The sequence below is a fragment of the Cavia porcellus genome, unplaced genomic scaffold, assembly GCF_034190915.1.
Source record: "Cavia porcellus strain 051 isolate PalLab524CR breed Dunkin Hartley unplaced genomic scaffold, mCavPor4.1 scaffold_2, whole genome shotgun sequence".
Classification (NCBI taxonomy): domain Eukaryota; kingdom Metazoa; phylum Chordata; class Mammalia; order Rodentia; family Caviidae; genus Cavia; species Cavia porcellus.
The window spans coordinates 20,280,249-20,295,609 of NW_026947485.1; the positions used below are offsets into that span (position 1 = coordinate 20,280,249).

General features: G+C 38.4%; 1 protein-coding gene across 1 annotated transcript in view; it reads right to left on the reverse strand.

The window, feature by feature from the left end:
* The window catches only part of Ankmy2 (ankyrin repeat and MYND domain containing 2), a 38,311-nt gene that overhangs the window by 10,206 nt on the left and 12,744 nt on the right, over positions 1–15,361 (reverse strand). Inside the window, exons 3-7 of the mRNA XM_063239062.1 lie at positions 11,652–11,790; positions 9,305–9,403; positions 3,915–4,075; positions 870–1,084; positions 5–140 (exon numbers count right to left, since the gene is read on the reverse strand). Coding sequence (XP_063095132.1) covers positions 5–140; positions 870–1,084; positions 3,915–4,075; positions 9,305–9,403; positions 11,652–11,790 — 750 coding nt within the window. The remainder of the gene's footprint in view (positions 1–4; positions 141–869; positions 1,085–3,914; positions 4,076–9,304; positions 9,404–11,651; positions 11,791–15,361) is intronic.

The following is a 15,361-nucleotide window of genomic DNA, read 5'->3' on the forward strand; positions in this document are numbered from 1 at the left end:
TTACAATTTCAACAGGAGCAATGCTTCGCACCAGCTGCTGGAGGAGTGTGGCTTCACAGTAAGGAAATTTTCTGATACTTTCTCTAATGATCTTTTCTTGATACACTGGAAAGCCATCAGAAGCTCGGCCTTTTAACAAGCTGAAAGATATTTTTAAAGAGTAACTAGGTTGACTGGCTAAGCATTTCCTCTTAGCTAACCCTGTTAGCTTTTAGTACTTTCTTTTTTAAGATTTTTTTCATTGAGTTTTCAAATGGTGATGGACTCAATCCAAAATGCTGCCAAAACTGAATGTCGGGCCAGGCCGGAGCAGGTATCCAAGGCCTGGGCCATCCAGCTAAAGGTGACCCCCACCATGAAAAGCTACATGCTGTTATCAGATTCGCTAGTTACTTATTACCTTTTCTGTTATTTGTAGGAAGATGAAAAGTCTCATTGGGTCACAGGCTTCTAATTTAGTTCCTTTTTCTCAGTGAACTGCAAGCAAATTTAATCTCTGTTGGTCACAGGAAAGGCTAAGACACAGCTCTCCTGGGTATCACAGAGAGCTCCATTAATGGTTTATGAACCCAGAGCAGCAACCCACAGCACAGCGTATCTGCTCTCCCTTCTGGCCTGTGGCCACTTTCCGGGCATGTGATCTTACACACGCTTAATCAGCTTCTCCACACCTCCGGATTCCTCATCACTAAAAACCTCCAGAGGATGAAACTGAGTAAACGCCTCAATCTGAGTATAATGTTGGCTCTTGATTCTTACAAACTATATGTGACCCCAATAATGTCAATTGCCGCTAAATGCTTTATTGTTGAATTCGCAACCAGCCATCACAGAGTAAAACATTATCTACTACATGATAAAAGCAGTACCTTTTGATCAGGGCATCCAGTTTATTCTCTCCATCTTTTAAGAAGGTGATGCATTTCTGAAAGATACAGCTGATATAATGCATTTTCATAGCCAAGATTTCATTCATGTCTCTCTGTTTCATACATTTCTCACAAATCAGATCCATCACCTTGTAGCACTTATTCAGAGCAGCTTCTTCTGCGAGCAGAGGATTCTCTCTTACTAGCATCACGATCTAAAAGCAAATCCAGCAAACAGATTTCCCATGAGAGGCTTTGCCATGTACAAACTGGGCAGCTGGTTCAGTTGATTTCAAGACCATATAAAGTCTTTCCGAGGATCACATACTTACTGTGCTAATGCAAATTAGAAGACACTGTCACAGATCTAAGTTATAAAACTAGTACAGAAGAACCCTGATTCAAGAAATCTTTTGCTAACAAAGTGTTGTAGAAGGCCCTCATGCTATTCATGAATTATGAAGTACAGCAGCCAGCACTCCCTAACTTGTGTGCTCCCTAACCCTAACCCTAACCCTAACCCTAAACAGCTGTCCAGGGGCTGTAAATGTCAGGAAACAGGTAGAGCAATTGCATGAATTACATTCTTCTCTTTAGGCACAAGGAAAGATCATCTGTTAGCTGAAGAACAACCCATGCCTGGACACCCACTTGGAAAAGTAACAGACTGGCTGTCCATCAAAAATTAGAAAAGGATTCTCACTTTTTTTTGGCACTAGGGATCGAACTTATAACCTCACACTTGCCAGGCAGGTGCTCGTGCAAAATCTCAAGCTGAGCCAAATCTCAAGTTTCTCATTTATTATTGCTATTAGTATATTTATATAATCTGTTTCTAAAAACCCAGCACATTACAATAATTTACTAGACTTGAAGTAAATAGAATCAGAATCCTTATTAGTGAATTGGTTGATTATTCCCCCTACCAAAACATGCATCAACTATTTCACGGCAGAGACTCATTAATTATCTACTTATTAATTATCTACTTTTGTTAACTAAAATAAACGTTGGTCAATACTTTATTTATATATGGCATTTATAATCAGAGTATAAATTCTTACAAGGGAGAATATTTTTTTTAAATCTCAAATGGAGATGGAATTCAAATTAGTGATTTTGTTGACCTGAGATACTAGACTTTATTTATTTTATAATGTAAAGCAAATATTTACAAAGAGGTATGATAAAGAACCACAGCATTACTCTAAGTTTACTGTATCTGGTGCACACAAGGACTATTTGTACAATTTTCTTCCTTTCATCTCTGCAGGATTATGAAGTAATATAAAAGAACTCCTTATTAAATACCAAAGAGAACTAAATACATTCCTTTTGCTATGAAAACTCTGAATCTTATTTCCTAAAGAACTGTTACCTTAGAACAAGTTCATACAGTAGCCTTCTGAATTCTTATTTTTTAAATCTCTTTTTAATGGTGCTATAGTTCAAACTCAGATTTCATGCATGCTAGGCAAATGCTCTACCCCTGGGCTAGACCCCTAGTCCCAAATCCCTTTACGGTATTTAAACTGCTAAATCAACAATTCTGAGCTTGAAAACTGTCTTAATAATCCAAGGCAGGATTACTCTGTGAACACCTGTCTTCCTTCTGCCTAAGAGACTCAGATCTGCTGCTATTTTTTCCCCTGTGATTCTGTTTTTCCCCTAGATGACCTTTATTTTCTGGGAATCAAAATAATTTCCCAAGTCCCTTTTGAAAACAAACACATTGTTATTGCTACAGCAGCCACTGAACCTCAACATGGAGGTAGCTATGTTAGATGTCACCTGATAAAAAGGAGTTCTGTGTGTTGGGTCGAGCCTTTACTTTAAAAGATGTTTTACTTTAAATGGTGACTATTTGTTACTATTTTAAAATAATATCCCCTATAAAGAATCATGCTAGCTTGAAAAGGCTGAAGCAACGAAACTGGGTCACCACGAAAGCAACTGGTAAGCTTTTATTTCCCAAGGATAAAGGGAAGTGTTTAAGTGAACAGCATGACCTTTGCAATTTACTGCCTGTATAAATATGTCCTAATCTAATTTACTTAAAATATATGCCTCTAAAGATAACTAAGGGTGGAATAATTCCTTGTACCCTGAGAAACTGGTTTTAATGGGTGGAACCATTAAAAATTATTCCAGAAACTTACTGAAATCTGAAGATACAGCTAGGTAGAATCAGAAAAACACAAAGAACTTTTTCAAATCAACCTAAATTACCATACACAAGAATGCTCAGGCCAAGGGGGAACAAAGGTCTTTAAATTCACACATTCTCTGCACTACGCAAAACCTGGCTCCTGTCTTTATTCTCAGCTTGGCTGAAGCCCAGGTGCCATGGGTGGGCAGACCCTGGGGCTCCTGGCAGGGAAAAACTAAGCATTTTTTGAGGTAACTGCTAAGTCTTATTTTACTCAGATTTTTTTCTGCATCTCTTTGTTGCTAGTGGAGATAGCTCAAGATCTGGAAGTTTCATTTAAGCAATCAATCTGAAATGTACATACTGGTCTGAAAGTTCAGTGATCTGATCTAATTCCTGGGGGAACCGTGTCACATAAAGGCTTCAAAGCCATTTGTGTCAGAAATGTCCTCATGATCACAGGTCGGGCTCACTTTGCCAGCAGATGTGGGGGACTGGATCCTCTACACTAGACTTGCACACCAGGCCCAGACACACTCGCCGAGTGTAGGCTGCCATGGGCTCAGGGTAGCCTCCTTCTCCAGAGAACCTCTTATCCTGAGAAGGCTGTCTCACTTTATGTGACCCGAGAGCCTGTCCTTTCCCTGTAGCCAGTCCTCCCAGCACTGACTGTGGGGGACAGGGTGTTGGCCCAGGCCGCCTTCTCCTCCTCCCTGGTTCTTTCAATGTCCCCCACATTTCAGTCCAGGGTCTCCCTTCCATGACCCCTTCCACGAACAAGAGAGAGCTCTACAACTCTGTGCCTACAAAATGCAACCTAAAATGACCACAACCCCGGGTAAAAGTGGTTCGAACTTCAACACTAAAGAGCGTGAATACAACCAACACCGCACTACCTTGACGGGGTGGAGATTTGTTGTGGTGATGATTTTGTGCAGTGGGCCAGCCAACTTCGGAGGCAGTTTGGGGTCTTTATCCAGCCCCTGGGGCTTTGTGTAATAATCCAGTCTCTCTCGAGGAAAGAAATTGTTGATTATTGTTACACAATCATGTTGACCTTTCAACAGAAAAACAGAACAGTAGTAGTTTTATTGTTAACAAGAAGACATTGTCTGGGTATTATTACGTTGCAATTTTCTTGTGAATCAAACATGTAATTGTCTTTATTCTTCAGGAAAGGAGAGTAGAGAATGAGAAGAGAGTTACAGTAGACTGCTAACCATTTTAAACTAAAGGAGTCATCTTTTAAATTGGGTGTTTTGAGGGCGCATGCCTGCAACTGCAAACTTGGGTGGCTGAGGCAGCAGGATTCTTGTGAGCGCGAGACCACCCTGGGCTCCAGGGTGAGCTCCAGGGCCGGCCTGAACTGCATAGTGAGACCCTGTCTCAAAAAGACAAATGAAAAAAAAAAAAAAAAATGGAGTCATCTTTTCAAGACGCACACTCTAGCCAGGTGAGGTGGTGCAGGCAGTAATCCCAGCACTTGGGGAGGCTGAGGTAACAGGATTGTGAGTTCAAGCCCAGGTTGAGCAACTTGGCAACACAGAGAAATGCTGTCACAAAATAAGACTTAAAGAGGGCTGGGAATGCAGTACAGCTAGCAGAGCCTGGGTTTAATCCTCCGTACCACACAAACACACACACCCACAGAATATCTAATACATAGAAGAAATACATATGAGAATATACGATTTTTTAAAAAGCCACTCAAGTTATAATTGATCCCAAAAGTAATTTATAAGAATTGATTGCAATTTGTCTCTTCCCCCCATAAAAATGATAATCATGCTTCTCTAAATCACGTGCACATGTGTTTTTACATAATTTAAATACACGCTATATAAAGTAGCTTTATCATAATTACCACTAGTATTTTAAAATATCCCTTCCCCTAAACTTGAGAAATGAATTACAGAAAAGGGCTGTGGCTCCCACGGCCTGGAATCTGCATGACTGCTTCTCACCCACCTCTCAGTGGCTTCTCTGGGCAGCGCTCAGGTTAGGAATGGCTCTACCAGCAGACCCCTCCCTGGTGTATGTATGGCCTGGTGGCCTAGTGCCCTTGCAGCGGCTTACGTTGCCTCCTCTCCTGGGCTTTCCCTACACCCACTCTTGCAGGCAGGCAGGACCTGCAGGGCACACACCTGGGCTCTTTGTGGCCTTCCAGAGACTTCTTCCTCTGCCTGCCTAGGGCCGAGTGACAGGGGACGCTCAGGGACAACCCTGTGGCTCTTGCTCCCTGAGACTCATCCACCCTGGGCCCCCCACGGAGCCCAGGCCACAAGCGTATGATGTAGGGGGTGCCCATTTGATCCTGGGATAACAAGTGACCTACAGGGGCATCACACTGTGGCCAGTTGCACGTTGCCCATGTGGCTGGCAGAGGGCTCTGCTTGGCCTGCGGAGAACCTGGGAGCACAGGCAGAGGGCAGTTCCTCCCTATGCCTCAGCTGGTTGGGTGACCCTAGGCCCATGAGTCTTAAGACCACAGCACTGTTCTGCCAGCTGGGCTTGGCTCGCTGCCTAGGAGATAAAGCACCTTGGGGATCCTGAGCTCCAGAAGCACTCCAGTGATGATTACAGCAAAAACAACGATGGCCCTTCAAGAATCTGCAGAAGGAACTAGGTATGATGGCACAGACCTATCATCCCAGCACCTAAGGCAGAGGCAGGAAGACCTTGAGTTTGAGGCCAGCCTGGACTTCATACCTAGACTCTAAAGGCCATAAATTCAATCCCCACTACCAGAATTGGGGGCAAAAAAAGACAACATTCAAACATTAAAAATTAATAAACAAATAGAAAGAGGTAATTCATTTTATTACTGGGAACTAAATTAGATAACTGCAGATCAATTGGACAATCTCAAAATAATGGATAATTCAGAGAGAAAAATCATTATGAAAAAGAAGCCGAAGAAATCTAAGAAATCTATCTGCTAGAGAGAAAAAAAGGTATGGATGGAGAATGAAACAAAGGAAAGAACTACCTATGATTCGAAAAGAGAATTTAGGAGCACTGAATATTATTTTAGGTATGCCATGGTGCTGTTCAGTACCACATTAGATTTTTAGTTCTTTTTGGTGGGGAGGCATAGCAGGTTGGCCCTTCCTCTTTCCCAAAAAGTTCCATTTGCCTTCTTAGCAATCGATATTAAAAATCTGAAATAAACCAAGATGAGCTGTTTAGAAAATGATCACGACTATCTTGAACAAATTAACATAAATGGGCTATGACCATGACAGTATCAAAATCACACAGGCATCTGTGTGTGTAAATTTACAACTGTGCATGAATTAATTTCATTAGACTATTTATAAGTCCATCTGAATGGGCAATTAGAAAGCTTCCCTTTGGAGGAAGTGGTTCTGGAGGCTTGGGCTCTGAAAGGTGTCTCTGTTTCCTGTCCCTCCTTTTCCCTCTGGCTTTTCTCTTTCTCTTTCTGCTTTCCTTTTTGCTGCTGTGAGATGCAGAGTCTTCCACATCCCCTTCCACCATGATGTTTCTGCCTGGCAGCCAGGTGACTACGGGACTAAGCCCTCTGGAACAGTAAGCCAAAATAAAGCCTTCTTCCTTTAAACTGATTTTTGTTAGGTATTTGTCACAGTGACTGCAAGATGAGAAACCATCAGCCTACTCATCTGAGAAGTTCTCACAACAAAATCTAAATGAGGTCAGAACTCCCAAGAGTGATGAGAGAAAGGGCAGAGGAGTGTCACAGGATGACTAAGAGATCACATGGTTGACAAGACTGCTGGAAGCCAGGCAACAGGCTGTCAGTGACATTCTAATAACAATGGTACTAAAAATACAAAGCCCACAGAAGTGTGACAGGCTTTGAGGAAGTGGAAGAAGCAGAAAAAAACTTTTAGTCTAAGAAGGCAAAAACAGATGTACAAAAATCAGTCAGGAGGGTTTCACCTTTTCATGGATTGATGAAATGGTCAAATATGTGCCCTGGGAGTGGGGCTGAGGTACAGATCTGACCAAGTAAATCCCATTAAGGAATCACATAGGATAGAGTAAAAATAAAGAATGCAATTGAGTAATTATTTTAAATATGCATAATTTAAATACCTGCCACGAGACTATCATTTGGATGATAAGACAAAATTCACCTATATAAATTACATTACTAAAACAATGAAAATTTAAAAGTTTTTTACATTTATAACGTATGAAAAAGACGATTACATTTTTATAATGACAGACATCTTGTATATGCATGTATACACGATGCATACACTTATCCACTTGACAGAAACAAAAAAGGAAGCATGACTCTTGTAAAAGGCTAATTATATAGAAAACGTAATTTTAACTGAAAGGTTGCAATGTAACTTTCCATCTATGAAACTGCTAACTAGTTAAAATGTAATGAAAACATTATTTTTATTTTTGAATGAGATACTTTAGAATGTGAATATTTTCTGTCCTAGATTAGTTATTCTGTGAACAAAAGAAAGAAGAGCAGCACATTAATTTAAAGAACAAGCCCTTTTGTTTCCAGACTGTGCCTGTGGGGAAGTTAACCTTCATCTGAGATCTACTTTTTCTTCTTTTAGTCATAGACATAACGGAAATTGTAAAGTTAACCAAACCTCTGGAGCTCACCTAATTCTTCTTTATTTCATAGAGAGCAAGAAATTAAGACCCAGGGAATGGGTCTCACAATCCCAATTAGGAAAAAATATAAACTAACACACAAATCTCTAGTCCTCGTTTAGTGTTCTTTCCACCCTGTACTGACACCCTCAAAGTGGCTTTGAGGTTGGTTTAGGGTAACTGTGAGGTTCCTAGTTGGGAGATAAAACATTTTTCTTACACACAGAAAGGTCATACCTGTCTCAAATGCTCCTGAAATTAAAATACAACAAAAATACCTGTTTTCACAAAGCTGTCATAAGGTGACTGATCATCAGGCTTCATCAATGGTAGCTACTATCAGTTTCAAGAAAATTTAATACTAACATTTAAAATGATGCACAGTTACCATGGTCTGCATTTGACTATTTCCCACTGTGTATTCTAATGTCTCTCAAAACCAGCTGCAGCAGGAGAGAAGATTCCCTCTTTCTATCTCTATGGAACTCAAATTCTCTCATACTTTCATGCTGCTTGTCTTTGCTGTTTGCCTCTAAATAGCATGAAACTTGAATGATGTCTCTGTCAACACTGTATCCAAGTGACCCAGCGTGATACTTGGTATGCAGGTTATGAACACTAAGAAACTTAAATATCACTGGTCCTCACAAGGTCATTTACTGTACTTCCAATTAATCAGATGTTCCTATCTTTCCTTTTTCTTTTGTAGTTATCTGAGACATAGTCTCGCTTTATAGGCTCATCTTAAATTCACTATCTAGTACAGGCTGGGTTCAAAGACACAGCAATCCTCCTGCCTCGGTCTCCCAAGTGCTGGGATTACAGGCAAGCGCCACCACCCCTGGTGGTATCTTTACTTTTCCATCACTGGATCTCTTAACTGCCAGTTCAATGAGTCCCATTAGCAGTGATCAAGTGTTCATTCTCACTCTCGCCTCCACCCCTACATTATGTCAATAGGATTCATACGCCAAGAATTATCGGGCACACAAAATAAATGTTTGCGGTTGATAAATATGATCATGAAGCAGCTGAATATTATCAAACATTCCTTCTACAGAAGAACTGGATCGCTGGTGCAATTATTATTAACAACAGTAACCATGTGTTTAGTGCTACGTATAAAGCCCTTTAAGTCTATCATCTCTTTTAATCCTCGGAATAATCCTGCAATTATTTTATAGTGAGGAAATTGAATGTGACAATCATTAAGTTGCTTGCTATTAAGTAGTAAAGCTAGAAGTGCAGCTCCAGATTGCTGACTCCAGGCTTCATGTTCTCACACATTAGGTTCATCTGCTTCCATCAGAGAGAAAATAGTCTTGAAGGCACCCTGCGGCAATTAAAATGGCCCCGCTCGTCTTTCGATCTCACAAAGCAGAAATTCACAATAGCTCAATTCACAATAGAAACTCACTTTTTCTGAAGTGTCACAAGGTATTTTACTACATTACTCAGAGTGGACTGTATCTGCTTATTTAGAAAAGCACATGCCAGTATTTGCAATTTGGTTTTTTTTTTTTTTTTGTCTTTTTCCTTTTTATCGGTACCGGGGATCGAACTCACGACTGCCTGCTTGCAAGGCAGGAGCTTATGCCGCTGAGCTAAATCCCCAGCCCCTGATTTTTTTTTTTTTTTTTTCCAGAAACAAAATCACTATAAAATTACAGCAAAAGCTCACCTACGAAGGCTGCCATCTGAGCGGCTGTTCTTCCTACAGAGTTGACCACGTCTGTCTCTGCCCCGGCTTCCAGCATTGCCCAGGTTATGTCTTTATTACCTGGGAAGATAAGGGAATAGATTTGCCGATACTAAGGAATGCACAATGTAAACGTCTTCTTCAAATTAGCAACACCCCACACACTTACTTTTAGGACTATCATATGAGTATTTTCATTTTTTCCAAACTATGAATCATAACTAGAAAGAAAACTGTGACAGAACCTAACACGCTTAAAAACCCTATTTTTCAGCTGAACACAGTGGCACAAGCCTGTAACCTAGCACTCCGGAGGGCTGGGGCAGGAGGATCACAACTTTGAGCCCAGGCTGAACAACTCAGCAAGATCTTGTCTCAAAATAAAAACTTAGAAAGGTGGGGGTGAGGGAGATGTAGTTCAGTGGCAAATCCCTAGGTTTGATCTGCACTACTGCAAACAAACAGATTTATTTCTGGAAAACAAATCAGGCAATGTAAAAATAGTATATAACTGAATACCACTTTTAAAAGTAAAATATTTTCTTAATGATAATGCTTAGTATAAAACCAAAACAATCATACAAAAATAGCGAAGAAAGACAAAAGAAAACATCTGAATAAAGTCTTCTTTTTTAATATCCACTCCCATTTCATCCTTGATACCGACAGGCTCTGGAATAACTATTAATTCTTGGGCACCTATCCTTCTATGAGTTTCTTCTATCTTGACATCCATAGTTTATTCTATTCACATTCTATCACTGATAAAATCATTATAGATACTCTGCTACTTTAAACTACATTTAGTGAACAACATTGTCCATTGAGTTCTGCAAATGTGAAGCATTATATTTTTGGGAACAGCTTCTAAAATCATAGCTGGGTTGAAGATCATACATGTTTTAAATGCACTGTGTCTAGCAAGGTTGAACTTGGAAATCTATTCCCCAAAACAGTGCATAAAAGTCCCTAGGCACTATCATTTTCTTAGCCTTTGCCAGTAAAATCCATGTAAAATAATTTATTGTAGGGGCTGGGGGTTTAGCTCAGTGGCATAAGTGCCTGTCTTGCGAGCAGGCAGTTGTGAGTTCGATCCCCGGTACCGATAAAAAGGAAAAAGACCAAAAAAAAAAATTATTGTACTACTTTAAATTTCTTTGATTATTGCTAAAAATGGTTTATATGTTGATCATCCAGTTACATTTTTTGTTCTCTGTGCAATTTTATATTATAGTACTTGTCTTTTAATTTTGTACAGGAACTCTTTATATTTAGCAATATGATCCTATCAGACATGTAACAAATATTTTTCTTTTTTTTTTTTTTTTTTTTGTGGTACTGGAGATCAAACTCACAACCTTGTGGTTTGCCAGACAGATGCTTGTGTTTACTTCATTTTTTATTTGTATTTTTTAAATTTTATTTACAATAAAAGCATGGCTAATATTGTAGGTAAACAATATAGTCAGTGTTACCATTTTTGGATTCTATATTTTATATACAATGCTCAGAAATGCTTTTGTGTTCCAGGTTTATAAAAATGTAAGTTATTCTTTTAAAATATGATCACTATATTACAGGTGTATTTTCTTAAAGAACTACAATAATCACAGATAACCCTATGAAACCTAGTATTTCTCAAGTAATAAATATGAGTAGGAATAAGTTTCTAAATGTATGATCATATTAAGTATATAAGTTTCAGTGAGGTAGAGTTCTATCACAGCAGTTGTTTGACCACAACAATGCAGTGTTCAGACTATCTCACATTCTAAAGACATAAAATATCATAGGAACTACTTGAAAGAATAACAGATCCAGCTCCTTTATTCTACCAAAACATATTGTCAACATAAAAAACTAATTAACGTAAGTCACTAAAGAAACATATCACCAGATAACTATAAAATTATTTGATACACTGTATCTTTTAAAAAAAAAATTCTCAACTATCTCTTGGTGATGCACATCTGTAGTCACAGCACTTGGGAGGCAGAAGGATCACCATGAGCTCAAGACCAGCCTGGATACACAGTGAGTTCAAGGCTAGCCTAGATTACATAGTGAGGCTCTGTCTCAAAAATCAAACACAGGGGCTGGGGATTTAGCTCAGCGGCATAAGCGCCTGCCTTGCAAGCAGGCAATCGTGAGTTCGATCCCTGATACCAAAAAAAAAAAAAAAAAAAAAAATCAAACACAAACCCCACCAATTCTCACCATTTCTATAAAACTTTAAATTACTAAAATAGAAATGTGTATAATCTTAAAAAGCATACATACTTCAGTTTGCACAGGTGACTAATATTAACATAGAGGGCTAAAACTTTACCAGAAAGTGCAGCAAACATGAGGGCTGTGTATCCATGTTCATGCTGGTGACAATTCACATCCGCTCCGTGTCGTAAAAGCAATTTGCACATATCAAGTTTTCCTTTATACGCGGCATGCATTAGAGGCGTCATCCCATTCTAACAGAAAGGAAAAAATGTATTGATATTACCCATTTACCTTTCCTTATCTATGAATATAAATACAAATGAATAAATTCAACTACACAATCTATTTTTATAGTCAGCTCCCCGCTAAACTTCTGAGGAAAAGAGAAGGTTTTATTTATTTTTGTTACCAACAGCAGTAAAAAGATTACACATTACAGATTATACATCAGAAAGGATGGATTCAATCTCACAGGGTTAGTAAATTAGTGGGGTTGGATCAGAACTCAGACTTCCCAAGATTTTAATCTTTACCCAATATACTTAGCTGCTCGGGAAAGAAATGAACAAACAGATATAAACACAAAGAAAACTGAAGAAAACCTTGAAATAAACAATAAACTGTTTATTTCAGAAAACTGAAATAAACATTACTTATCAAAGGAAAAGTTTAATAAAGTACAGCATATTCATAATAGGGGACATTATGAAATTTAAATAAATTCATTTGCAGTGGAAAATTTTGTATGAATTACTGGCAATGAAAGAAAGGAGATACAGGAAATATTTATTACAGTGGTATCTTTTTTTAAAAATAAAGCCCTCAAAATCACATGTCTATTGCAATTACAGTACATTACAATCTGATCAAATATATGATTATATAACTGCACAGAAATAGCTGATACTACACACACTAGGTTGTACTGCTTGGTCTCTATACATTTTGAGCATAACAAGGAAACTTAACATGTGCTGGGCACCTAAGTATCTAGCAGATAAATGAATGCAATGCTTCCAGAAGTGAATATTATCAGTAAACCTGGCTAAACTTTTGTAAGTACCAAAGCTGTTTATGATGAAAATCTCCCTAAAACATATAATCCCTTACTTTTATAAATCTTAGAATGCTAGCAGAATTTGAATTATTCTCAATGATTCCAGACTATTGTTATTAACATTAAGCTGTCATCTTGTTAACACAATGCCATACTTTTGTTTTGTTTTGTACTAAGGATCAAATTCATGACCTTGCACATGCCACGCAGGCGCTTGGGCCACTGAGCTAAATCCTGGGCCTGCCATCCTATTCTTAAAAGGATACTGACTTGAGAACTATAGGAAAGTTGGGTTCTTTCAGGTGGAGGAAAGTAATACTGGGTTTTAGGGGAAAGAATGGAAAAACAGAAGATTACAACCTTAAAACTCCTAGCTGGTCATTTCTATGAGAATGGGATTATTATATCACAAGTGGTTGAGTTGGTGGGAGACATTAGGGTTCCACTGCACACGGGCAGCAGCCACTGGGATGCTTTAGAGACAAAAAGGAACAGACAACTCAGTCACTGGCCTTTGGATGAGGCAAAATGGACTGAGGACATGGGGGACATCCTGATGGATGATGTAACCTGTACCTAAGAGGACAGTGTATAGAATGGGGGAGGGGGCACAAACCTACGAAAAACCACTAGAAAGAAGCAACCATCTATTTCCTTTACAAATTTCCAGGACTGACCTCAATCAAGGAGTATTTCTGTTTGGGCCACCCTAAAAGGGTGAGCAGCCAACCACCTAGCAATCATCCTGCAGCTGGCAGGTCACCGCTCTCAGAATGAACACTCTGGAAACTGCACAACTGTTCTGTTAGAAAACAAAAACACTAAAGAGGCCCTGAATATAATGTGATGATCTGCTTAGGAGCAAAGGAAACGTGTGAAGCTTTGGGATCCACACTGCAAATTGCACTTGTTTCCTGACTGCTGAGACTGCACTAATGATTTCTGCTCCTTTACTGGTCAATTGTCCTTTGTTTGCTGCTACTCCTTTGACTTCATTGTAAAGTTTTTTTCTCTGTTTATCTCTTTTCTCTCTTGTCCCTTCTCATTTACCAGCTACCATCTTAGCAGGGATTGCATGTCAGAGGCAACCAATGAGAACGTTTCTTTCCAAAAAGGTGAAGAGTTATCTCAGCTACATCATTTGTGGTGCAGCCTCAGAACCTGCTGTTTGTCATTCCTCTCATAGCAATTTCAACGCTGTGCTGGATATTCCTGAGTATTAGAAACCGACTTTTTGGTAAATAGCATGTGTAGACAGGTTTTTCAAAAACCTGGCTATCACACACACTTTCTTTTTTTATCTTAGTTATTCTGTGCAGTTTAAATTGAATGTTAAAATATATATATAACACAAAAACTCTAAATTAGTGCCAACCAATTTTTAAAACACTGAATGATCATTTGTGCACATTCACCATCTTTAGTTTGACAAAGGTACTATTAACACACAGCCCTAATCACTTATAAAACTACTGTCGAGCAGCAAGAATACCACGATCATAGGACAGCACAGAATGCTACCTTTAAGAAATCTCATCAGCAGTATTTGGCAAGTGGTTATTATGACTTGGCGGTAATGTTAAACACTCCTCATAACCTATGCGGCACACATACACAACAAATAGAATATGCAACATTAATTTATATAAATGGTATTCTTTATGCTTCAGATTTAACACTCTGGGACCCCTTAAAAGCAAACAATACAAAGTGCTTTGATTCTAGACTAAATAACTGACCATTACTCTGTTGGTTGCCTGAGAGTCTATAAACTTTAAAGACTGTTCTTTGCCTTTTTAAAGTCAACTTCAAATATAAATTGTTTTAACAGACAAAATCTTGTTCATTGACTAGATGTTACATAAAACATACCTTTTAAGAAAAACTGATCTTAAAAAAGACTATCACTGATGTATAGTAACTTCAAAAATTATTACTCTTAAGAGGAAAAATGCACTTTAAAATCTTTCAACATGTTTTAAGAGGCTATATTTTATGAATCCATTATGTATTTTCACCTTTCAGCAAAATATTTTGAAATGCTTCTTAAACTTAGCAACATGTTAAAGAAATGGGTCAGCATGTCTGTCTAACACACATATTTCCACCATGAATATCCATCAAGTGAGTGCTGCATTTAACTTGAGGTAAACATTTAAAAGCTCATTTAACAGTGCTGCAAATGTTTTTCCACTAACATATAAGTAGGACGCCCATATAGGCAACTGTCACAAGAAGAGATTTGGGGACGACTAGATGAGAAAGAAATGAGACAACCTACTGGAGTCCGCAGTTTTACAAATAACCCTTATAAAGATGGAATATTTGATAAACAACATTTTGGGGGAGCAGTCAGACAAGATTCTAATATTTATGCTTTTCATGCTCATAACCTTTTAACTTTTTAACATCAAACATAGGCTAGCGCACTGAGTCTAAAAATGCTACTGATCAGACATATTTTCTTATCTCTCAGTTCAATTTTGTGTTATACAGATTTAGAACAGTGCAAAGGAAACTATAAATTTTGAGTACAATGATTACCAGGCATATTTTGGTTCTAGTACTACCTTTAAGGAAATATTTCAATGTGCCAAGAAAAAAAATATTAATAAATTTTGATGCTCCAAAGACATATAAAGCCACATACTATAAATTTTCTACTCTTTCTATTCTTTTTATAGTAGTTCAATGTATCTGGAAAAGAAAATTAATGGTTTGAAACAAAACTGCTAGTCTACTACCTGAGAAAAGTCTCATGTTTA